The sequence below is a fragment of the Heteronotia binoei genome, chromosome 1, assembly GCF_032191835.1.
Source record: "Heteronotia binoei isolate CCM8104 ecotype False Entrance Well chromosome 1, APGP_CSIRO_Hbin_v1, whole genome shotgun sequence".
In the NCBI taxonomy this organism is placed as follows: Eukaryota; Metazoa; Chordata; class Lepidosauria; order Squamata; family Gekkonidae; genus Heteronotia; species Heteronotia binoei.
In genome coordinates this window covers 136,928,009-136,954,530 of record NC_083223.1, presented here as the reverse complement: position 1 = coordinate 136,954,530, position 26,522 = coordinate 136,928,009, and the positions used below count along the sequence as shown (strand labels likewise).

The following is a 26,522-nucleotide window of genomic DNA, read 5'->3' as shown; positions in this document are numbered from 1 at the left end:
AGAAAAATGTGGAATATTTTAAGCTGTTGTTGAAATTGTGTGGATGATTAAGAAGGGAAAGGACAATGAGACTAATTTATAAGAACAACCTTTCATTTAGTCAAAAAAAATGGACAGAACAGGCTCTTAGTTTTTCACATCATAAACTATCCCCCCCCCCCACACACACACAGCCACTTGATGGGAAGTCCATAATTAGAATCTTCAAAGGCTGCTGCTCCTTAGAGTTGATTAAAAAGCAAGCAGAAGATCCAGAGATCTCAATTGGTGAATTATAGCTAGTACAGGACAGACAAAATCAAGATGATGTACTGGATTTTGAATGAAAGTCTATCAGTTATTTTATTTGTAAGTATCTATTTTACAATGAACTACTCATTTGTTTTCTGATATTTTGTAGGAAATCTCCAGTTTCTCTATTTAGTTCTGTGATAGTTTCAGACAATACTCAATCAAAAACATACTGAGAAGCCAGGATGTACTTCCTTGATGATAGAAATATAGAGACATACATACATACATACATACATACATACATACATACATACATACATACATACATACATACGGTATGTAGGAGTGTATTTGTGAGAAGTATAGCAATCTTTGTATTTTCAACAAAGATAGGATCAATCTTTATTTGTTTTTCAGAATGTTAGTAATGAACTTTTTGTCCTGCAGGGATAAGTGCAATATTGACAGAAATTACTGAAATTGTCACTGAATCTTTTTCTTGTATAGTTCTTGTGGCTGGGAATGAATCTATACCTCTTTATTGACACATTCAACTGGTATGAAGATGATGATGCTTATCTCTATACACGGGTTATGCTGGGTGTAAGTAGAAGGTTGTTGAATGGCTTTTCTGCAGCTCTCCATTCAGTTGCAATCCTAGGTACACTTATTTGGAAGTATGTCTCATTGAACATTTTTATAAATAAACATGAATAGGGTCAGGCTAAAAGACCACCCAAGCTGCATTACGCTCTGCTACTCTGTTTTTGTAGTCCTCTGCAAATTGCAACTCATTTAACTAAATTTGCCTAACTATGTAATTGCTCACAAATTATTTTCACATAATGAGGTTTATTTTTGTGTCAATAGAGTATTCTGTATCCCATCCTTGAGATCCTACTTCCAGGTGCTGTGTGTATGTATTTTTTAAAAGACTGTGCATTGGAGGGGGGGGGGAGGCCAAAGGATCTAAAGTGAAATACTTCTCACCAATCCATAATCACTTACTGTAAGGCATTCCTGCCACTGATTTCTGGCTCTGAACTGGTATTCCATTTGGTAATCTTCACATTTGTTGGCATTGCAAGCCTTAGGATCAAGACAAGGCTGTGATATTGTGTGTGTGTGTGTGTGCGCGTGCAATGTACTAAAATATGAATGGGTTCTTTTCAAATGTGTAATAATATTACCATTCTGTGTACAGTCCACACTTGCTTGGGCAAGAGCTTCTGCCACATGCCTCAACTTTAACTTCTTGCTAATCCTGTTACCAGTCAGTAGGAACCTTATTTCATTCCTCAGAGGAACAAGCTTTGTGAGTACTACCCTCTGTTGTACAACTGTTACATTTTAACTATCAATGTTATTCATACCACATTCGGATTCCAGATCAGTGTGATAGAAATGCACAATGATAGGAATTAATTTTTAGACTTAGTGCCCAGCATTCTGTCATTGTGGGGGGGGAGGATATTTCATAAGGTGACTAGAGTTGCAAATATTATACTATTTCTAAATCATACTTTTCAGACAATCAGTTCATACCATGGTCTTTCATTAATGAAAAGCTAGGAAATAAAGTCAATCATTATTATCAACTAACAGGAAAAGGAAGAGTAGCTAGCTAAGGGATAACTTTGATGTAAGTACTGGATGTAATAAACCTAGAACAAGTAAAGTTATCAAGGGTTGATACCACTATGAAGAAAGACATCTGGAATTTTCAAACTAGGGGGAAAAGTCTAAAGGGGGACATAATAGTGATGTGAAAAATCACAGATCATATAGAGAAAGCAGATAGCGAGGATCCCCGCCCCCCTTTTTCTACCACAATACAGGAACAAGGGTTCAATTAATGAATTTGATCAGCAGTGAATTCATAACAGGCAAAGAAGGTATTTCTTCACACAACATAGGTATTTCAATATTAGCTTTTAACCTTGGAGGCAAAAGGGAACTTCCATTTTCAGAGGCAGTCTGTCACTGCATACCTGTTACTAGAGGCTGCAAATAGTGTTGCCAAGTCCAATTGAAGAAATATCTGGGGACTTTGGGGTGGAGCCAGGAAACATTGGAGTGGCACCAGGAGCAAGGGTATGACAAGCATAACTGAACTCCAAAGGGAGTTCTGGCCATATCATTTAAAGGTGCTGTACACCTTTTATATGCCTTCCCTCCATTGGAAATAATGAAGGATAGGGGCACCTTCTTTTGGGGATTATAGAATTGAACCCCTTGGTCCAATCTTTTATAAACTTGGAGGGTATTTTGAGGGGAAGCACCAGATGCTATGCTGCAAATTTGGTGCCTCTACCTCAGAAAACAGCCACTCCAGAGCCCCGGATACCCATAGATCAATTCTCCATTATAACCTATAGGAATCGGTCACCATAGAGAGTAATGGAGTGCCCAGCAGACATTTTTCTCTCTCCCCCTCTGCTTTCTGGTGACCCTGAAGTGAGGGGAGAGCCTCCAAACTGGGAGATCACCTGCCCCCACCTTGGGATTGGCAACCCTAGCTACAATAGGGCCTTCATCTTCTTGTCTGGCTGTTAGATTTCTGTGGGCTCCCACTGTTCAGCTTCTGTAGGAAATGGAGAGTAGACAGTTGTTTCATCTGATCAGGCAGTGTTCCTTTTATGTTCTTAACTTTCACCACAGAACAGAATATTCACAAAATATATTTACCACGCAAAAGAAATAGTGTAAAATCATCAAATTATAACTTTATTAGGACCTGCGTTATAAAGTCATGATAATTCAGTCCACATTCACAACAAATGTAGTCTCTAAAATCTTATTGAGACTTGATTGGCTTCTGTCAAGTGATGGGTTACAGCCATGGATGCCTTCTTCAGGTTCTTGTGAGATTATTTAAACCACCACACCTTTAAACCAGTCTCAGTCCTTTTTATCTGGAATCTCTGGAATCAAGGAACCTCAGAATACAGGGAAGCTGCACACTGTAAGACAAACATTTTTAGCACCCTCTCAAAACTCTTCTTTCCTTGTGGAAAACTGTGGTGACTGTTGTAGTGTAGATATGCCCACTAGTCAGTTACATAAGCATTGTTAGGAGATTGCTGAGTTTTTGCAAAATCTTCCCCCAATACAATATATCTTAGTTAAAAGTGTTCATGAATCAGTAGAGCCATGAATTTGATTTTTAAATACATTTTTATTTTTGTTAAGTGTTACAGAGGAGTTTTGAGGAGGCAACTTGACAAAAATATCACATTTCACAAGACTGTGGCTTATGGAATAGCTGTAAATGCAAGTAAGTTTTTTTTCAGATTTCTATTTTTTATTGATAAGAAAAGGAGAGAAAAGGGACAAAAAAAGAGGGAGAAATACATAAAATAAAAAAGATTTTTGCTACAACAAATATAAGACAGCATTCAGAGGGGTGAGTTGGGCCGACACAGCCATCCCCCACACTCAGATTAAAATGGCATGTTTACATGTACACATCTGGGCCCCACCCTTACCTTGCCTCCTGACACCTCTCTGCTGCTTCAAAAAGCCACTGGGTACTTCCCAGTGACAAATCATTTGGAGCTTTTCCCTGGCACATTTCTGGGCCATCTGAATGGCCAGGGTGCACCACAGAAGCACCCTGTGAATGCACAAGTAGTGCGACCGTTCCTCCGGGGCACACACAGCCTGTGCCACTCTTGGCGACCATCTGCTCATGGCAGGATGCCTCAAACTTTGATTACTTTTTTTTTAAGCAGAGAGTCTGCCTCTGCAAGCTGCCAGTCTGAATACAGCCTATGTTTGATCACAAAACTTTTCCTTGTTCTAAATGAAGAAGAAACCACAAATCAAGTCATTATCATTTTTACTGCAGAAAGTCTGTAGGGGGTTTTCATTCTGTAATAAATTAATTAATGGTCTTTTCCCTTAACAACATAATGTTTAGCCATTGCTGCAAGGTCCAGCATCTTCTCCAACCATTCCTCTTTTGTAGGTATTGTTGGACACTTTAATTTCTGTGCCTATAATATTCTTGCTGCCATGGTCATATATAAAAATAATGTTCCATGGCTTCTTTCCAACTTATTTCTATTTAGTCCTAACATAACGGACTCTGGTTTCAATTCTATTTGTCTCCAGAATCTTTTCTTACAAGTCGACTATGATAAAATGACCCCTTGTGATGATTATATTTCCAACATGAATTAGAAGTACCCTTACACATTCTAGACAATTTGTCTGGCAACATATACCAATGATACAGCATCTTATAAAAGTTCTCTGTAAAATTAGAGTTTAAAGTAAATTTCAAACCTTTTGTCCACATATGTTCCTTTTTCAATATGTATGTCAAAATCAAAGTTTTTAACCCATTTTATTACACATGCAAGTAATTTTGGAAGATAGATCAAGATGGGTAGCAATGTTAGTCCATCTGTGACAGTGGAAAAGAGCAAGAATCATAGAATCATAAAGTTGGAAGGGACCTCCAGAGCCATCCAGTCCAATCCCCTACACAATGCAAGAAACCCACAAATACCTACCCCAAATTCACAGGAGCTTCATCTCTGTTTAAAAACCTCCAAGGAAGGAGAGCCCACCACCTCCCGAGGAAGCCTGTTCCACTGAGGAATCGCTCTAACGATTAGGAAGTTCTTCCTAATGTTGAGCCGGAAAGTCTTTTGATTTAATTTCAACCCATTGGTTCTGGTCCTACCTTCCGGGGCCACAGAAAATAATTCCATCCTCTATATGACAGCCCTTCAAGTACTTGAAGATGGTGATCATATCACCTCTCAGCTGCCTCCTCTCCAGGCTAAACATGCCCAGCTCCTTCAACCTTTCCTCATAGGACTTGGTCTCCAGACCCCTCACCATCTTCATCACCCTCCTCTGGACCCGCTTGTCTATATCCTTCTTAAAATGTGGTGCCCAAAACTGAACGCAATACTCCAGGTGAGGTCTTACCAGAGCAGAGTACAGCGAGTCACCCAGTAGCATCTTAAAGACTAACAACCTTTGTGGCAGAGATGAGCTTTTGTGAGTCACTGCTCACTTCTTCAGATTTACATTTGCAATATCAGCTTCCTGCAGAACTAGTTTAGAGTACTTACCCTGCATTCTTGTTTAGTACCTGTTCCTTCCCGTGTTCCATTGTAAAGCACATCTGATGCTTGCACAGATTGATTATTCTGCAGCAACTGGACATTCCTAATAGTACATAAGCATGCTGTAAAATGTTCATTACTTGCTTTCTTTAAGGAAAACCTTCTAGGAAAATGCACAGTATTGCTGACTTGAGCATTGCTACTGAGTAGCTTGTTTTGTTGTTTCTTCAGATTTTTTTGGTATGCCCCATCCCAAAGGGTAAATAATAAAACAGATATTAACAAAAGAGAATAAAATTGCATCTAATTTAATCTAAAGAAAGTTAAACACAGTGAACTTTAAATGCAAGCCTATGAAATAAGCAGATAACATGGGAATACCTCCACCTTTATAATTCAATTCAATTCAATTTCAATTCAAGTGATGAAGTTAAGACATAAAGCATTTGGCAATTTTGCCCTTAGGCACTTCCTTTCCTGGAGATATGAAGAGAGAGAGAGAGAGAGAGAGAGAGACCCATACCTGAAATTTGGTCCTCCTTCTGAAAGAAGGAGGTTCAGAATATCCACTTGGTTTCATGGGCCATAGGACTGGCAATTAAGAAATCAAGAAATATAAGAAAGTGATTTTTCCCCTTTTAAAATAGTTTTTAAATGTTATTGCTAGTAAGAAAAAGGAAAAGGGGAAAATGCTAAAAGAACACTAATTACAAAGTTAACCTTTCTGTAAATATATCAGCCTTTAAATCTTCTGATTAAATCTTCTGTTTTGATGTGTCATTTTAGTGATGAGAGCAGTTCTCCATATTCTCATAATCCAGTCATTCATACCAGGGGCTATAGAGGATTTCCAACAAAATGTTACATATTGTCTCTCAGCAGTTAACAAGCTCATGATAAGCTCTCTGTCTGAGGCAAATATGCAGTCTTTAATGTAACGTAACAAAGCAACCAAAGGATCAAATGGTCATTCATTGCCTGTTAATTATAAAATATAGAAAAGACTTGATGCTGAAAAGGTTCTATTTTAGAGCAACTCCAAAGGATGTGTAATAAATTTAACTGTCTTGAGTAATATCTCTGACATAAATCTGGTATCCATCATATACATTAAATAGTCTGTAAGCTGTACAGCAATACATAGATCTCACAAAATTTTCTCTTAAATCTGCTTAAATAAGTGTTCAATATAGATGTATCCATAACCATTCCCAAAGACTCTTTGGAGGTTCAAAAGATAACATTTTATTCACATTTACAATATAATTAAGATTGAGGGGGTGGGGATGAAGTGATAAGGTGTCCCTCAAAACATTTGTAGTATTCCTTATAATGCATTTCTAGTCACATGGGTGAGTTTGAATGCCTAAGGAATCCTACAGATATAAAAGGCAAGCTGTCTTGTTGATGACTCACCTACCCTCCCATTGGCTGAGTTGCATGTTGCTCAATCTCCATGGAAAGCAATCCCTCTCCAGCCTCAGGACAGACATGGAATAGGCGTGGGGGAGGTGCTTTCACATCCTATTGGCCCATCTCACCAGGTGCTCCATTTTCCCTCAGTGGCTGTTGCTAGGCAACCATAATATTCCAAGCTTGGTTCTGTCAGTAATAAGCAGGGGGGAGGCCTTTCCAGGCCTATTTTGGCCTTTGAGGATCAACTCATTGGGGCCAGTTCTGACTAGGGTTGCCAGCTCCAGATTGGGAAATTCCTAGAGATTTTGTGGTGGAGTCTAAGAGCCTGGGGAGGGGAAGCCTCAACTGAATATAATGCCATAGAGTCCACTCTCCAGAAGTTATTTCCTCCAGGGGGAGAGAGATCTGTTGTCTAGAGTTCAGTTGTGATAGCAGGAGGTCTTCAGGCTCCACCTGGAAGTTGGCTATCCTAGGCCTGGCAGCACTCCTGGGTGACTTGATGATGCCTGGCTGGTATGATTTAACTAGGCCTGGCTGCTTGCTACTGTTTATCAGTAGCCCCCCTATGACAGCCAGTGTGGCATAGCAGTTAGTGCTTCAGAGCAGGGTCTGCCAGACCCAGGATCCTGCTGTAGGAACTAACTGAGTGATTTCGAACCGGGCACAGACTTTCAGCCTAACCTACTTCATAGGGTTGTTGTGCAGATCAAAAGCGGGAGGGGAGGATGATGTAAGCTGCTTTGGTCCCCACTGTGGAGAAAGACTATCCTTTTCCTGGGTAGAGGCTCCAGGGTGGTGGGGGGGGGGGAGGAGATGGAAAGCTAAAGTCAGAGGGGCAAATCAAGGTAGGTTGATGGTTGGCTGGGAAGGAGATAGGCTTGCCAACTCCAGGTTAGCAAATTCCTGGAGATATGAGGGGGGGGAAGCCTGGAGGGGGTGGGACAATGCCATGGACTCTAAACCAAACCAGCCATTTCCTCCTGAGGAACCACTGTTGCCAATCTCCAGGAGAGAAACAAGGTACAAGCCTCCGTGAAAAACCAGCCTCAAAAAATTATATAAATGATACAAATGTTTATAAATACCCAGAAAATAGAAACAAATCATATAAAGTGAAACTAATCATGAAATAGACAAAGACCACGTTCACACTCAAGTCTCTTAATGAGCAAATTAACACCGAGAAGATGAGAGGAGTAGTTCAAGTCGTGGCAAAAGTAGGTTCTTCTAAGAAGTCCAGTGCTCCAAGATGTCTTCATGGATTTTTAGATGAAATAATTCAGTGCAGCAGGGCACAAGAAACTCAACAGGGCCGTACTTGATCCCCTGTTTCACTAACAAGCTTCTACGAGCTGCACAAAAACGTATAAGAAACAACCACAACAACTTTAAAATGTTAAAATACAGCATTACATACCTTTCGAAAACCATCATACATTTTACAATAGAGCAGAGCTTCAGAATTCTTAGCAACAAAGTAAGCACTAAACAGATCATACGCTGATAAATACATGCAGGTGTCATCCAAACGCAGTCAAAGTAATTATAATGTTTTTATTTATACCCCACCCTCCCCGCCGAAGCAGGCTCAGGGCAGCTTACAAGGCATGATATAAAATATCATGGTATAACAATAAAACAAGTAATACAATCAATAAACAAAGCAATATAAATTATACAATATATAAGTTAACATTAAAATCATTAGTCTAAAAACAATATAAAGGTGCTACAGTCGCAGTATATACAAGATGGCTTGATGATGATTCATCTTAAAAGGCTAGTTGGAAGAGGGAGGTTTTGCAAGCCCTATGGTACTGATTAAGATCCCGTAGGGTCCGCACCTCTTCAGGTAGCTGATTCCACCATTGGGGTGTCTTTATAGAGAAGGCCTGCTCCCTAGTTGTTTTTGATTTGGCCTCCTTGGGCCCAGGGATTTCCAAAAGATTTTGTGAGCTGGAACACAGTGCTTTCTGGGGAACATATGGAGAGAGGCGGTCCCTAAGGTAGGCAAATCCTCGGCCATATAGGGCTTTAAAGGTGATAACCAGCACCTTGTAACGAACTCGGTAGACAATTAGCAGCCAGTGCAATTCCTGCAGCCTAGGCCGCACGTGTTCCCACCAAAGTAGTCCCACTAGCAGTCTGGCCGCTGCATTCTGCACTAGCTGCAGTTTCTGAGTTCAGTACAGGGGTAGCCCCATGTAGAGGGCGTTACAGTAGTGACCGTTGCATGGATCACTGTTGCCAGGTCACGGCGTTCCAGGAAGGGGGCCAACTGCCTCGCCCGCCTAAGAGGGAAGAAGGCAGATTTGGCAGTGGCTGCTATCTGGGTCTCCATTGTCAAGGAAGACTCCAGCAGCACTCCCAAGCTCCTGACCTCGTGTACTAAAGTGACAGACATCCTAGCACAATGAGTCAACTCCACAAAACATTTAAAGGAAACACGACAGATCCCAATCATTATGTACCAGAGTCTTGAGTTTGAAGAGCCATCACATTTCCTGTCTTAGGAGCCATTTATCGGGATCGGTTTTTCCATGAAGCCAGATGGGAAATTTTTCCAATACAAATTTTTTTAAAGAGTCAGCATCATGTTGAAATGCTCGAAAATGTTCAATGAGTGGTGCATCTGCCACTGCATTTTTAATACGAGATTTAGGTTTAGAGCATGGGCAAAGAATGCCATAAATACATAATTTAATGGAACATGTTGTCGTATCTTTAAGAGTGACCCTAAAGCCAGTTGAGGAATGAACAAATTCTTTGAGTTTCAGACAGAGGGTGCAAGCAGAACACGTTCCGCATTTATGGTGCTCTCCATTTTGGTCCGTACGTGGTCCCATTTTGGTGACATTGGGCCTAATAATGTTTTTTGTCCTTCTGTACCTGATTTTGGGGAATAAACTACAACCTGGAATGTCCTTAACTAAAAACCAGTATTTTTAAAAAATCCTTTGAATGGAGTATGAAAGAGTAGAGAACTGAAATGCACAGGACAAGCGTTCAGGCTGCTGGGTAGGATGTTGTTGGGCATTAAACCCTTTATCCAGCATCGAAGTTCTAGTAGCCTTCTTGACACAATCACAGGCAGTTTTTAAAGAAGAATCAGGATAGCCCCGCGCTTTACCTGGCCTGAAGATCACTCAGAATTGTAACTGCTCTCCAGATGGCAGAGATCATTTCCCCTGGAGAAAATGGCTGCTTTGCAGGGTGGACTCTGTGTCATTATACCCTGCTGAGGCTGCTTCCCTCCTGCTTTGGTCCACACTGTGGAGAAAGACTGTACTTTTCCTAGATAGATGCTGCAGGGAGGGGGGAGGAGATGGAAAGCTGAAGTCAGATCAATTCCTCTACAAAAAATGGCCACCTTGAGATGCATACTCTATGGTATACTGTAACACAATGATGCTAGACCAAAAAAAACAACAGATCATGCCACAAGCTCACACTGATGCTAAATGCCACAAGGCTGGATAGAACAGGAAAAGGTGACAACAATGCACAGCATATGAAAGGAATGCTGAGCTTAAGCATCTGCATGATTGTCGTCATGCTATGACACCACAGCAAATTGACACTGCCTTCAGTGAGGAAGAACTCCAATGTGGCATTATTCCCATTAGGATGAGTCAGCTGAACTTTTGTTCTTTGTATTAGTAAAAACCTCAGATGAGTATGAGTTTTACAATGTTCTGTGATGATTGCTTATCTATCACACCCAACAATTTATCAGTTTACTTTTATCCTAAGAACGGACTCCTGAAGAATGCACACATTTGTCTTGAAATTAGCATATTATTCCAGGAATACAAATCCATTAATTCTGCTGGGTTTAGTTTTTATATTGACCACTTACAGGTGCATCACAGTGCAGTCCTTTCAGTTAAAAAAATCTGATGGAAATCTTCACGAATGCAATCTTATAAACTATATGCTTGCTTACTTCGAAGTAAATCCTATTGTGTTCACTGGGATTTATTCTAAGGTAAAAATACATAGGATTGCAGTCTTAATTTTATTAAAATCAAAGATTCAATTTGTAAACTCCGCCTGCACCAGCATGCCAAAATACTAACTATATTTAGAAGCTGGATGAAACAGTAGAGCTACTTAAAATTATTCCAGAAATACACATTGGTGGCATGTTGGGTGGGGTTAGAGATTATACCAAGGAAATCTTTAAAACATACCAAGGAAATCTGTTTCATCTTGGGTCAGTACAGAGACAATGTTACCTACTGATAAGAATCAAGGCCAGGAGATCATGACTTTTTCCATGTCCTCATCTCTTCCTTTTTTCGTGCAAATTTCCCTTCCCAGGCACTATTGCTTTGACCCACAATTCAGCTTGTAGATTGAAACATTAACCATTAGCCCTAATCTAGAGTATGAAACCAAACTAAGACTATATGCAAAATGTGGTGGCTTGGATCTTAGGAGAAAGAGTTACCTACCATCAGAAAGTGTTGGTGATTTTTTACAATTTCCCTCTCCTAACAATTTTCCCCTGTCATTACTTGGATGGCCCAGGTCCATCAGCAGGGCTTTTTTGGTAGCAGGAACTTATTTGCATATTGGGCCATACACCCCTGATGTAGCCAATCCTCCTGGAGATTACAGTAGGCCCTGTACTAAGAGCCCTGTAAACTCTTGGAGGATTGCCTACATCAGCGGTGTGTGGCCTAATATGCAAAGGAGTTCCTGCTACAAAAAAACAAACCCTGGTCATCAGATCTCGGAAGCTAAGCAGGGTCAGCTTGGGTTAGTACTTAGATGTGAAATCACCAAGAAAGTGCAGGGGTGCTATGCAGAGGCAGGCAATATCAAACCATTTCTGTTCATCTTTCGCTCTGAAAACTCTATGGGATCACATAAGTCAGCTATGGTGTGGCAGCACTTTCTACCTCCAATGCAGACCCTCACTTCACACCCTTTTCAGTCCCTTATGATTCCCTTTTTCTCAGGAGCAACATTTTAGGGAGCTCAGTGTGCTGCATCAGGAATACAGGAAAGTGCCAGCCCACTGGCAAAAGTGCCATATGCTAGCAGAACACAATCTTTGGATCTACCCAACAACCTTTGCTCACTATTGAGTGGTTTTAGTTAGATGTCAGTACTTGATTCAGCAATATACATTGCTGTACACATATGTTGATTGATTGTAATGGGAATACTAAAGCAATTAATTACAGGGCAGCTAAAACTTCAACACACCTATTAACCCAAATAAGCATGCTGAAAGACAGAAGGTTTTTTTCTTCTCATGAATTAGTATGTGTACTAATTCAATAAGTGCTGTATATGCTTCACTGAAAGAAAATAGATTAATCAAACATAGCTGGGTTAACTTTCTTCTTTCTTTGCTCACTGCACAGGTTGATAATAACCTGTAATTACAGCTCATTTGTGTGTCCCCCCTCCCGCCCAATAAAAGAACCCAGTGATGAGCTAGATAGAAAATAAAGATTAGTATGCAAGAAAGTAGTATGGATGTAAACACCTTACACATAATCATGTAATCCATCAGGATTTTTCTTTTCCATAACTCAGAACACATGATAGGCAGATTTCAAGAGCAAGGGGTACTACCATTAATATGCATGGAACTTATCACACTCAAAGGCTGACTCATTCATGGCGATAGAAGGGACACTTTATGTGCACATTCCTTTGCTCCCCGCTGAAGTCAAGGAAGAAAGGTAATGCAGGGAGCTCTAGTTATACATCAAAATAAATATGAGGTTTTGTGTTCTGGGTGCTTGCTCAGATTCTAAGTTTCACTCAAATTTATATTTACCTTTACAGTAATGTATAGAAGCTATGAGGACACAATCGACCCCTAGGCACATGAACAGCTCTGCATATGGAAAGGGAGTTAGTGGAAGAAGAAGAGAATAATACAGTGAAAAACAGGATGATCCCTTTATGATTCCTTTCACATTGTGTATTGGATTATTTAAAACTTCTGATCCCTAAAGGTCTAGCCCCACAACTGCTATTTCAATTTCAGTTTTAATTTCTGTGAACTGAAGATGTGATTCCATGAAATTTTATCTTTCATAGCATGAGATTTATCCTATAAGTGTTCATTTTTCAATTATTTGTGTGTCAATAAATCAGCACACATACACAAACACACAAGTGGGGACCTTTCACACAAGCAGGGTGCATCTCATTTCCCCTGTCTCTTTCCCTGCTTCCCTTTGTCCTTCCTATCCACCAGGAAACTGATCTTTATCTGCCCCCTGTCTTCAGATTTCCCTCCTTCACTACCCCTGGCAGCCACTCATTGGGAGAAGTTTAACCAAGCTGTGTGATGGCTGACAAAGCAGGGCCAGAGCCAATGGCTGTATTGCTGGACCCCAGACCAGGTTCAGTTACATGGTGGCCATGGTCATTGGACCTGCTTCCTTCTCTCCTTACCATCCAACAACCAATCTACCCTTATCTTTCCCACTGTCTGGCTGTTCAGTGGCCAGGCCCAGTTCCACAGGGGGCACCACTGGGATGGGCCAAGTTGTGTGGGTAGTGAGTTTCCAGGAGTCACCACTGTTGGAATCTGCAATATTCTAAGTTCCAGTCATTATAGAGTTAATACTGTTTACCTGTTTCCCTATCGTCTGCCTGACCCAGGAAGAACTTGGCTCCCTGCCAGTAGAAAGAAAGCCTGCGGAAAGACTGTTTGCTTATCTGTGTTAATTGGTCAGTTAGTCAAGTGACTTCTTTGTCCAGGCAGGCAAAGATCAAGAAGAAGGAGGAAGTCGACCTTTAGCCATGTGTCTCTCATTGTGTTGAGATGTAGCTCTTAGTGGCTTGTTGTTTTCCATCCCATTTCCCCCATCCCTGTGGTAATAAACTTATGATTTTGTTTTCATACAAAAGGCTCTCTTAATCTCTTTTGATCCACCGATCCATCAAACTGTTTGAGTCATAGAAATTGAATTTCAAACAGAAACCTCTTAACAACCAGTTTTCCTCCTTCAGGTGACACAACTGTGGACAGGGGTGGGTGGGACATTTTCCAGGGCTTTTTTGGCCTCTCAGTACACTCCTGATCCCCCTCACAGTTTTGCTTTACAGAAACCAAGACTTTGAAGGCTTGATGCTATTGTCGCCTAGCAACTTCCAAAAGCCATTGAGAGTTCAGTAGGCATTCTTTCCTGAATGCTATAACTGTTGTTTCTATTGCTTGGGGATTTTTAATTCCCCAATGTTTTGGGTTTTTTGCTAGAGTTCAGATTGTTTTCTCCACCCTAGAACTTCCATCTGGATTTATTCTTAGCACAATTTTGTATTTCTATCAATTCTATCTTCTGTGGCATGATTCAGCTATATATACACATGCATACATAAACCTGCCAGAACAACAGTAGAAAGTGGAAAACTAAAAATTACATGTGAGCACAAAAAATAAATTAAATTAGGACTATCATACTAATTTCATGTTATAAATGAATTCATTTCATATTGCCACATAAACCAATTCATATACATATATATTTATATATATATATATATATATATATATATATAAATTATCATTAATTATCATTAATATATATATTAATCATAAGGTTCCCTGCCTATGTGGATCAAAAAAGCTAAGGTTACTGCAAAGCCCCAGGGGAAAAGAGCAGTACAGCGACCAGGCAAAAGGATAGGAGAAGGGGAGAAAGCAAAGGACAGGCAGGTATTTGTTTATTTACAGAATTTATATCTAGCCTTTACGCACTCATCAGGGCCACCTACACAATAAAAACATACATAATAAAAATAAGTGTTAAAAGACATTAAAATTAAACAAAAATACATCATCAATACAATAAAAAATCAAAGCTCAAATACACATGCAAGGAGGGAAGGAAGAATGGGCAAGAAATGTGTGTGGGCAGAAAGAAGGTAAGACCTGGCTGGTAAGACAGGCAGAAGCAGAAACAGCAAGAGTGAGAGAAACTAAGGGCAAGCAGGGAGTGGATTTCAAGAGAAGGAAAGTTCTGTCTATTTCCAGTATCATGTCATAATTTTCATTTTGTGCAACTATTTCTTTATAGCCATTCATATCATTGCACATTTGGTCAACATAGAGCGATATCACCTTAGCCATTCAAAACAAGCCGGAGAATTGAACAACAAACTGTCTGGCATTGGTAAGAGAGCCAATGAAAGCTACTTGAATCCTATCAGGAACCATGACACAGTAAGTTGACATTTATATTGGTTAGTTGGTGTTTCTTATCAGACCTACCCCCCCCCTCCCTTCCACACACATTACATGCTGATGTCAAATTGTCAAGAAAAGAGCAGCTGAGCCTGATGCAGAAGTTCAGTGAAAAGCATGGGATTTTTGCATAATGGGGACATGTGGGTGGCTCATTGTGCAATAATGTAAAATTGAGAAGCATGTGTTGCCATCAGGGCTCTCCATTTCCCCCCATAGCATTAGCTTACTGTTCATGCACATGCATGCATCCCGGCTCCCAAAACTCGATTCTTTAAGAAAAATGTGATACACAATACGGTGACAATTTTAAAGAAAAGGAGATCTTGAAGTTCAACTTTTGACAGTGGTTGTGGAGCTCTAAAATGTGCTCTGGGATTGTTTTTATATATTAGATTCTGCAACAATATCTAGGCAGGAATTTGTAAGGTAAAGAGAAGATCAGATAGCAAGACTAGTACCTACCTTAAAATCTCTGAAGAAAACATTTCCTTTCAGAAAAAGAGAGAAAACAAATGATACAGGGAGGGATCAGATAAAGCCATGAAAAGGAAGAGGAATGTGGGCAAGCCAGAACAGAAAATCCTTAGTGATATACCATGTCTTATTCTAAAAGAGAAGCAATGTGGCATTGTGAACATGTCCCTTAACAACAAACTCATTCCTGGTGCTATAAAAGGCCAAGTGAGATTAATTGCTAGGATATCTATGAATGGGTCTCCAGTATATTTCTTGATTGAAAATGAGCTGTTATGGGAGTTCCCCATTCAGGTCTTATGCACAGCTTATGGGGAATGTAGTTAACCCTTTCCCCCTACACCATTATCCTTACCTCAAACAGCCCCCTGAAGCTGCTATTCACAGTTGTCTGTGTGCTTACCTCAACAGGCAAATAGCAGTTCTGTGTGGTGGGATATGACTTTGGGGAAATAGGGAGGGGGGGGGTTGGGGGGGTGGAAATTTAATATACTCTTCCTTGTGCACATGCACATCATAGCCACAGTTCCAGTCTGGGGCTCCTGGGGGGGGGGGGCGATTCTATTTACCAAGAAAAAACACCCAGAGATGGGTTTGCAGATTCTGCACAGCAAGATTATTCGTTGCTGTTTTGATCATTAGCTTTCTGCTTCATCAACTCTTGCTGTAATAATTTCTTCTCTTTAGGAACACTCCCATGTAGCAAAACAGGCAATGCTAAGATTGTATAATTTCCTCTCTTCATTTCACAGAAGCAAACAAATTGCAGCTAATAATTTCACAAATTTCTGGCACAAACCTAAGTGGGAAACAGAAGTGTTTTTAAAATTAATTTCACAGTGTATCTCATTTTTAAATTTTTGTTTCATGCATTAGTTTTTATGGTGAAACTGCAACATTAATTCAGCCTTCCTGAAAAAAACACTGTATTCTTTTTAGAACACAATTTCTGATATATTAACAACAACTGCTGGAATGACTGGTCTCCTGATCACCGTGTCTTTAATTCTGATAATGACCTCATCCACAGATACCATTACCAGATCATTCTATGAAGTGTTTTGGTACACTCATCACTTATTCATTGTTTTATTTATTGGCTTGGTTCTCCATGGTATGGGGTGAGTATCCCTATGTATCTCATGGCATGATTTTATTTCTGAAATCCATAGTATTATGAGGGGGTACACTTGATCCAGAGGGTGACATAGAAAAAGGCTGGCAGGAAGGCAAGGCTGCTGCTGTCTTCTGTGTGCTCACCTGAAACAGATCTATAGTTTCTCAATATTCCATCTGTATATTGGTAAAATGTTAAGGCTTTGAGAGTGACTGGAGCCAAATTTTCATGATTCCTGGAGATACTTTTTGACAGTAATGAAAACAAAACTGAGTAAGCATTGTTGACTCAAATGTAGGTTTGTGTATTTGGTTTTTTTTCTGTTTAGATGGTTCATCCGTGGCCAGACTCCTCAGAGCCTGTTGCTGCACAATGTCACATATTGTAAAGATCATTATTCAGAGTGGGAGACAGCAGCTCAGTGTCCTATGCCACAGTTTTCTGGAAATGACCCTGCGGTAAGGATAATACTTGCATCATGAGTCATTCATTGTTCCAACTGCTCTGGATTGCAAGGCTCTACATAAAGCCAAGATCATGGGCCACAATGGCTTTGCCATTTGATAGTGATTATTTCCATTCATTAGTGATTACTGAACACACATCGTTTCAGTTCCTATTATGTTTTTCAGTTGCAAACAGGATGCCAATTTTTGTTCTTTATTTGGCTGCTGATGAGCAGTTTGAGTCTGTCAAGTTACTGTTCACATATGTGAAAAATACAGAACAGTGCAGTCAGCTGTGTTTTTCACATGTACATTCTCACACAGCCTGAGGAGAGCTCTAGCTCCCACCCATTTCACTGGATGCCACTGGCCAGTCAGCTGTATAAAGGTAAAAAGGTAAAGGTAGTCCCCTGTGCAAGCACCAGTTGTTTCCGACTCTGGGGTGATGTTGCATCACAACATTTTCATTGCAGACTTTTTATGGGGTGGTTTGCCATTGCCTTCCCCAGTCATCTACACTCCCACCCCCCCCAGCAAGCTGAGTACTCATTTTACTGACCTCGGAAGGATGGAAGGCTGTGTCAACCATGAGCCAGCTACTTGAACCCAGTTTCCACCGGGATTGAACTCAGGTCATGAGCAGAGCTTGGACTGCAGTACTGCAGTTTACCACTCTGCGCCACGGGGCTGTATAACTAGTTCACAAATCAGTCAGAGATTACAAACAAACCCTTTATTAGCATTGCTTTACCTCTTTGTCTTCCTAAATTATTCCATGCATGTGCATTTTCACATAGGCTTATGGCTTACCCCCTCCCATGATATTTGATGACCTGACCATTCATGACCCTGGTGGAGAATCAGTTTCACATATTGTGCAGATGCCAAAGCACCTGCAAGGCAAGGACTGCAAGGCACCACAAGGAAATGAAATCCCACTGCCACAGCTACTGCACATCTGCAAAGAAGTGTGAGAGCTGTTTGACTCAGTCTGCTGCAGACCATCCAGATCCTAGGCTTAGCTCAATGAGATCACACCTGTTGAATAGGGCATGTTTGCCTGATGAACCTGTTTGCAGGGGAGCGTGCCACATCCCTACCAGTCATGCCTTCTGAGCCATCAGAGAATTCCATTATATGTTACCATTAGGCTTTTAGTTCGGGGGGGGGGGGAACCCTGCCTAGTTGCATGGTGCAAAGAACAAAAAAATGATGCAGGGGAAATTTCTAAAAGAAATGAGGAGAAAAGCACAAGTTAAAAGTCTATCAGATGGAAGCTATGGCGTTCTTCTAGCAACATTGTAAACCCACAGGGAATAATTAAGTAACAATCATGTCTACTCTGTCACAAGCTTTACTGATAATACTCTTACATTTAAGATTAAATATTTTTAGGCTGCTACTCATAAAACATCTGCAATGAAGAGAAAGGGGACAGGAATAAAAACACAATGTTAGAGGAAAAAAAGTCAATAATTTGCAAAGATGTTAGTGGCTGACCTAGATTAGTTCCCATGTGAAACTATTATTTAAAACTACTCTGCCTGCATATTAAGAAGTCGTTGAATGCATCTCTACAAATCTCTACAAAGAAGTCGTTGAATGCATCTAAGGTACAAATGCCTCACAAAATAAAACAATACAGTGCAGAAATGTAAATGCTTCTTATTTACTTCTTATTCCCATATACTGATATTAATGAGCATAACAGCAACTGGTCAGTTCTTCTTACACACCCAGAAGAATACTATAGTATCCATGGTACTATAGTGATTAGTAACTTTTTTGCTTCCTCCTCATCACTGTGATGAGAACCAGTTTGATGTAGTGGTTAAGTGTGCAGAGAACTGGGAACAGAGAACTTTATCTTGGAGAACTGGGTTTGAGTCTCCACTCCTCCATGTGCAACTGCTGGAGTGACCCTGGGTCAGTCATAACTCTGTCAGAGCTGTTCCCTCAAGAGTAGTTTCTGTCAGAGTTCTCTCAGCCCCACATACCTCACAGGGTGTCTGTTGTGGGTAAGGGAAATGAGATTGTAAGCCACTCTGAGACTCCAAGTGAAGGGAGGGCTGTAAAGCCAATCTCTTCTTCTTCTTCTTGTCCCAATATGCCTTCGAACCTGTCCCATGAGTTGAAGAGTTAGCATCTTGCTAATACCAAAAAACCTGTCCTATGCTCTCCTTAGATTAAACTGCTCACATTGCCTATAAATTATAAATGCAGTCCAGATATCTGATCTAGATTTATAGCCCCTAACAGAGATCCCTGCAAATTCAAGATAGATCTGAATCTTGAGGCTAGTCAGCTCCTGTTTAAAATATGGCCTCAGATTCTCCTCTAATCACCCTTCCAGCTTTAACCTCCAAGCTTCCAATGGGAGTTCTTTAGCATCCTCCAGGAACTCTTTCCTATAGCCTTCCTTCACCTCCATCTGAGTGGAGGTATCTCCACAACCTTTCCTTTAGGGAAGCCCACTTCCCTAACTTCTGAAAGGTTCCCTTTTCCTTGCCTATTAGCTAAGAGTTGGAGAAGTATTCTAACCCCTTCCAGCAAGCAGTCCCTTCTGGGCTTTCTGAGAAAAAATGACCATGGTCAAAGACTTTAATATTTGCAGCCATTGTATGAAAAACTTCATTCAGTTGTCTTACACAAACCAACTAGTCTACAACATACAAAAACTGTGATATTTATGAAACCAGATGCAACAAACAAATAGCCAAACAAATAGCCAAGGAATTTATTTGTTTCAGTAAAGAACACCCATTACCAAACAATTAAGGCAGATATGTGGGACCATAATATAAATAAAAGCCAATGACCTCAGTGTCACTTAAACAATGCCAAAAACAGGAAACCAAGACAGTCAAAACATTGAGTTCAAAGTACCCATCACATTTTTATCTCACCCTTTCTCACTCAAGGCAATGTGCATGGTTCTTCTTTCCCTCTTTCGTCATGGTCTCATCACAACAGCCCTGTGAAGTAGTTAGGCTGAGACTGAATGATGAGGCCAAGGTCATCCAGGTGGGTTCATGGCTAAGTAGATCCACATTCCTTTCGAAAGCACCTAGCTTTTGCTTTTTTGATAATCAAATGGAAAATCAGCAAGCTAGCCAAGGAACTGAGTAAAGCACAGAATTCACAGAGTTTTGTTTTGTTTTGAGCATACAATGCAGTCTTCATGTATAGGAAAGAGCCTCACAGATTTTACCAGGCTTCCCTACTAATGATGCTAATCTGTCATCATTGTACAAAAGCCTGTATCCCCAGTCCCTATCTTCAACTCATTCAAGAACATTTAATGCCAATATTAATGATTTCATCACCTTGGCAAAAGGCAAGCATCCTGAATACAAGGAAAGAAGCTTGGTCACTCAACAGGCCATCAAAGACTATTCATTTCCAACAAAAGGACACTTTAAAGATACAGCTGCTTGCTAAAGGATCAAAGGAACATATTTGAAAGCCTCAGCTGAATTCTCAAAGACGATATCAAATAGTTTAAAAATTCCTCACCAGGGTTTTTATGTCTGTGCAATACAAACAGAAAAAAGAAAGCCCTTTGCTTTTCCTTTTCTTTAGCAAGTAATTAGGCCAATGATCTACTTTTCATCAGTGACATTTTACACCAAGCACCACTATGCCTTCATAAGCCTAAGTGAATGTTTCCACAGACAAAATATAGGTTTATGCATCTAACAAAGTGGGCTCTAGCCCATCAAAACTTGTGCTTTCTTTTCATTTTTAGCTCTATGATCAGCAATCTTGCTATGTGGAAGAATGTAGATTCAAGGCAGTGTAGTCCTTTAGAGGGGCTCACGGTTTAATGGTGCCATTTCTATTGAGCAACAAGCACTTTTCTGATCAGATTGTACAGGGGACACTTGATTTCTCTTTATACATGTACTGAGCAATTAACATGTTACATTGAATGCATGCACAGCTGAACATGTGAATGAAACCCCAGATTCATCCCGGTTCTAATCCCTGGTTTCATTTGTAAAGTAAATGTACATTGGCTCTTTCTTACAAACTGATGCACATACATATATGCAAGATGTACATGCATTCACAGTGATGTGTGAAATGGGTTGTGTCACTATTATATGCACTGATGCTACAAATCCCAAGCAATAGGCTGTAAGTGACCTATCACTCTCCCCACCCATAATCTGAAGTGCTGCAAACTCCTGTCTTCTGTATTCTGTCACTAACAAAGAAGAGTTACAGTTTTATTGAGAGTAAAGATATCATGAGTCAGCAAGTGTGAGCCCCAGAAGAGATTCTCACTGCTGTAGATCCTCTTGCTGGATTGGGACAATGAGTTCAAAAAAAATGCTGACAGTACAATCCTAACCACAGTTACATACCTCTAAACCTATTGACTTCAATGATTTTAGGTGTAACTTTGATAGCACTGTGAGAAGGGCTTAAAATGCAGCAACTAGAGCTGTGTACATAGCTGCCCTTGCTGGATAAGATTTGCATGTAGATTTTAGCCCATATCCAGAATGTAGTCCAACACTATTAGCTAGTGTTTTCAAATTAAATGATCAACTGTTTCAAGACTAAGGCAATATTCAGCCCATTGCTCACATCTGTGCACTGGGGCAGTGGGCCATAGGTGTTTGTTTGCCACACAATGACATCTGTATAACCCAAGAATAGCCAATGATTGTCTGGAATGCAGTTTTTGCAATGGTTTTGAGGACTCACCCAGACAAACTGGGAGTCCTAGAAATGGAGAACACAGAGTGGACTAATCAATGATATCAGTTTGTTCTGCTTTTTATCAGGAAGCTTGAGAGGAATGCTTGCAATTACCTCAAAGTTGTCTGGACAGTTTTAGTTGGTCTTTTTCTTACATTTCGAAAATGGAAAACCGATCCATTACAGAAATCCCAAACAAAGGCTAATGCATATAATCCGGTTAAATTCAAGAGCATGAAAATCTGTGTTATCAGAATATGGAATGACAACTACTCCTACCATAGCTAAGAATTTTGGGGATAATGTCTAAGCATCCTCTTAGCAATGGCAAGGTACAGATGGCCAAGAAGTTTAAGTGTGCATGTGTTTTTTTAAGTCTTTTAAAAAAAACTTTTAAGAAATCGTAGTTGTCCCCATTTTAACCTAGAGCTAACTAGCTGCACATTGATTATAGGGCAAGATCTATATTAGTGATTATTGTTCACAATGAAATGAGTAAAAAGAGGGCCTGCCCATTTGACAGGGATTTTAACGTGAAACCAAAACAAAGCAGATGATTTTTTTACTAGTGTTTCTTCAGCGCCACTAAAAATAGATTTGACCCTTTAATGCTATAGAGTCAGGTGGAGGCTGAGGACAGATCTTGCTCTCGGAACCAAAATGATTAATTTATCTCAATGGAGAAAGATAATATGACAATTACTGATGAGAATATTTCAAAGAAGTGCCAAGATCTCAGTCTGCAAGCATTGCAAACTACACTTATAGCAAACACATTGAAAGTTATCTATCAGAAGCTTGAGTTCATTACAGATTATCTTTTAAAGATAAAACCATTGGACCAGGAACATTCATTACAAGGACACAAGAAGCCCCTTTATTCAGATATGGGTAAAAAGAACAAAACATGCAGTGAAAGGCCTCTGAATAACAAGAAAAGGTCTTATTCCCTTTCTCTTTCCAAGAAACAAAAATGAGCTCCAGGTGAATAACCTTCAGATTGTAATGACTATTTTCCCCTTCAAAGGAAAATTGATAAACTGGTAGGATATACCAGTAGGATATACCAAGTAGGATATACCAGTTTCCTCTATTAATCAAAAATTTACTGAAAAGCTACAAGGGCCAATCTGGGGGGAGAGATATATTTTAAGTTTTTTCTTACTTAGGACCCCAGCAATGATGTTCAATAGGGCCGCTTGTTTTAAATCCAACTCTCACATTCCTTATTCAATCCGAGCAAAAAGCCACTTATCATGTCTAGTCCCATTTAAGGATAGGAAAACTATTCACTCAAAGAGAATTCAACCTTCTACTGAGTATAGATTCTTGATCGAATTCTCATCAACTAATAAAGTCCATGTTCATGAATCAGACTTATTTGACAGGATGACCTGTGAGAGTTTTAGTCAACCAGATGAAGCCAAAATCTTTTCCCCATTGCCATCTCCCTCAAAAGATAAGCAGATGGATCTAATGGATGCAAATCTTGTTCCATCATTTCATTCCTTTCCCATTGAGGAACAAGACAATATTATTGCCTGATTCCAGAAACTCCAACATACACCAGTACGAATTAAGCAGGATCGAAACCAAGTAACCAATCCAAAAAAGGTATCATCAAATGACCCATAGAGGTCCCCTAATCCTTAGCCAGCCCCCTAGATTGTAACTACCTATTTCTTACTGGTAAGGAGACACATGCTCCAAGCCTGACAAGAGAGAAAATTCCTATCCCGTTTGAGCCCAAAATTATAATTAACCCAGAGAATACCCCCGAACTACCTGCATCAGATAATTCCATAGCCCAAAACTGACTAACAGGGACTTGCGGACTCCATAGTTTGAGTTGGAATATTGCTGACTGAACCTCAAGAGTTTGTTGTAAAGGCACTAAAACATTTATGGCCTCCTTTGATATTCTACTCCTTCAGGAGAATTGGCTAATGGATGAACCAGTCTTTCCTGATTACTGTACTCTCTTTCAGAGAACTACCATGGGCCCGGGGGAATGGGGCAGGCCACAAGGGGGTTTAGCCTGTTTAATCTCAACTAGACTGAGGGTGCATTCATCCTACACTAAATGTGTTTTACAAGTGGATTTTTGCTATTGTAAAAATCCAGTTGCAAAACACATTATTTAGTTAAGTGTGAATGCAATCTGAATATTGGACCTTGCAATCTTTTGGTGGCAGATGATTTTATTATTGCCTTCCTATTAAAGTTAGATTATGCAACAGTTATCCTTTCTTCTGTTTACATTCCTTCTCCACTCCTAGTATATAAGTCCAGGGATGGGATCACCTGGATAAAACTGTTGATGATTTGGAAGTTAATTTTCCAGAGACCCCTTCAGTACTAGCAGGGGACTTTAATGCAAAAATTGACATTGATGATTATATGCTGTTGTCTAAATTATTAGAGTCTGAAAGTGATGAATTTCTTAGCCTTGTTTGGCATAATAGAAAATCTAAGGATAATGTAAGAAGTGGCTTGAAGCTAACTAAATTTGCAATTCAGAAAAACTTTATCCCTCTGAATGGCTGGTTTAAAACTGATGGAAACAGTGACTTCACTTACATGAGTCCCAAAGGAGTCAGTGTAATAGAGTATATCTGGCCCCCACCTGTATATCTCCCCCATTTTAAGTTCTTAAAAGTTGATGACTTCTTGGGAAGTGATCACCTCCCAGTCTTCAGATCTATAGACCTATCCTGCGAACACTATGCCATGTATGTATAAAACTTCTAGTTCAGATAAATATTTGGCCATTTTCCTGGCAGTCTGATCAAGTCCAAGTGAGGCAGGAGAGCAAGTATAAAATTGGACAGGACACAGTTTATGAGATTCTAGATCTAAGATTCTCTGTTTGATAAATCTAAAATTATAAGATTCATCAGATAAAAATCTTAATCTTAGTTTAGCCTTTTATGCTTTGAACAGACATATCTGATTGTTGTTTGGTTGACAAGTCTCTGTATATCTCTTTTCATGCCAACAAAGGTGTGATTGGATTGGTATAAAAATTCTATTTATATTATTCACAACAGGCTTGGAAGTGGGTCTTAAGTCCTGTGATACTATACATCTGTGAAAGGATGATAAGGTTGTGGAGGTTTCAGCAGGAAGTTGTTGTTACAAAGGTGTGTATATAGTCTTAACATTATTATCTATGTTAAAATCAAAACATATAGTTATCTTGTTCATCAGAAGAAAATTCTGTCCTTTCTTTGATGGTGTTACTCATAGTTCATTTTCATTACCATATTCATGACTACTTCAGTACTCAGCTCTTAATATTGCTTTTAAAAAAAAACAGTTTTCCTGCAAGAATCTAAAACTGAGCTACAAGATATGCCAAATAACCATGTTAAAAAAGATAGAAGGGGTTTGTGAACTGTAAATAGTTATGCTTCCTGGAGCAAAGGGGGGTGCAAAAAAAAAACCCCAGGTATTTTTTGGGTTCAGCTATATTGAACCTGAAAATGTTGATGATTTCTAATATTCCCAGATTCCATTATGAATTCAAGATTTCCAAACTTTTTTGGCTCTATTGTACCCTATGGGGACTGCTATAGTCATTTGTCTCCATAGGGCAAAATGGAGAATCGAGGCACTGAAACCCGGAAGACAAGTTTAACCATTCCTGGGTTATACCAAGAGGTGGAAATCACCATTACCATGTAGACTGTCTTAGTAAATCTTCCTCTCCAGAATTCTCTGTTTGTTTCTTGTGAGACAAAAATGCCTTTTGTATACTGGTTCCAGCTCCCCACTAGATAGACAGACATGAAAACAAACAATATAAAGCAGAGTAGCACTGAAAGACAAATATTTTAAAAAATTTACACACTTACTGTACATGATTCCAGAGACATCCATTATAAGAAGGCAACAACTTTGTTAGAATCAGGTCAAAGTCACTCCCAGCTCCTGTCTGAACAAAATACCACCAAATCCCCAATTGCCCGAACTGATATGATCCCTGAAATAACCACTCAACTTAAGTGCCACTCAACTTAAAATTACAGTTTCATTCTCTCACAACAGGAAGGATTTGTCTTGAATGAACCCTGAACAAATAGGTGGCTGAAGTATACAATGAAGCTGATCTCATGAACCCAGTGTAAGAGGGAAAGGGAGGCAGTGGGAGACCCTCATAAGAGAACTGCTCTATAGGTTTGTTGTTGTGTAACAACAAAGTTAAAATAATAAAATACTCTCAAGGAAATAAAAGGCTACGGTTCCTGAATAATAATCAGCCTGGTTTAAATAACTATATTGAAGCCTTAGGGCCACATACTTGTATTTTAGAAACCGTCAGGGTACCATCTCTATTATTACTGGACAGAAGATCAAGCAGATGGTAATTTCTACAATGACTGGAGAAGTACACTAAAAGATCAAAAATGCTTTCCAAGAAAAGAAAAAAAAATTGTTTAAGAAGTCTGAGAGACACAAGGTCAAAACCTTTGTTCACAAGGGATATTGGAGAATTTTCTGAATGGTTCTTTAGTTGGCAAAGCATTAAATTTAGCCAAAGAGAAATAACAGCAATAAAATGGAACAGAACTAGGGTCCAGCTCAATAAATATCTGGGAACTTTGGGGGGTGGAGCCAGGAGCAAGGTTGTGACAAGCACAACTGAACTCCGAAGGGTGTTCTGTTCATCACTTTTAAGATGCACTCTTAAAATGCCTTTGTTTCATCGTAAATAATGGAGGATGGGGAACCTCTTTTGGGGCTCATAGAATTGGACCCCCTGGTCCAATCTTTTTGAAACTTTGGGGGGGGGGGTTGAGGAGAGGCACCAGATG

The 26,522-nt window shown here is 39.8% G+C and overlaps 1 protein-coding gene across 1 annotated transcript in view; it reads left to right on the top strand.

Moving 5' to 3' along the window:
* The first annotated feature begins 267 nt into the window (after window positions 1-267).
* Window positions 268-26,522, top strand: part of NOX3 (NADPH oxidase 3) — a 46,855-nt gene continuing 20,600 nt past the window's right edge. The window contains exons 1-8 of the mRNA XM_060258989.1: window positions 268-348; window positions 742-837; window positions 1,439-1,549; window positions 3,427-3,511; window positions 14,789-14,934; window positions 16,372-16,553; window positions 16,878-17,007; window positions 24,756-24,848. Of these exons, the coding sequence (XP_060114972.1) occupies window positions 304-348; window positions 742-837; window positions 1,439-1,549; window positions 3,427-3,511; window positions 14,789-14,934; window positions 16,372-16,553; window positions 16,878-17,007; window positions 24,756-24,848 (888 nt within the window). The 5' untranslated portion in view covers window positions 268-303. The remainder of the gene's footprint in view (window positions 349-741; window positions 838-1,438; window positions 1,550-3,426; window positions 3,512-14,788; window positions 14,935-16,371; window positions 16,554-16,877; window positions 17,008-24,755; window positions 24,849-26,522) is intronic.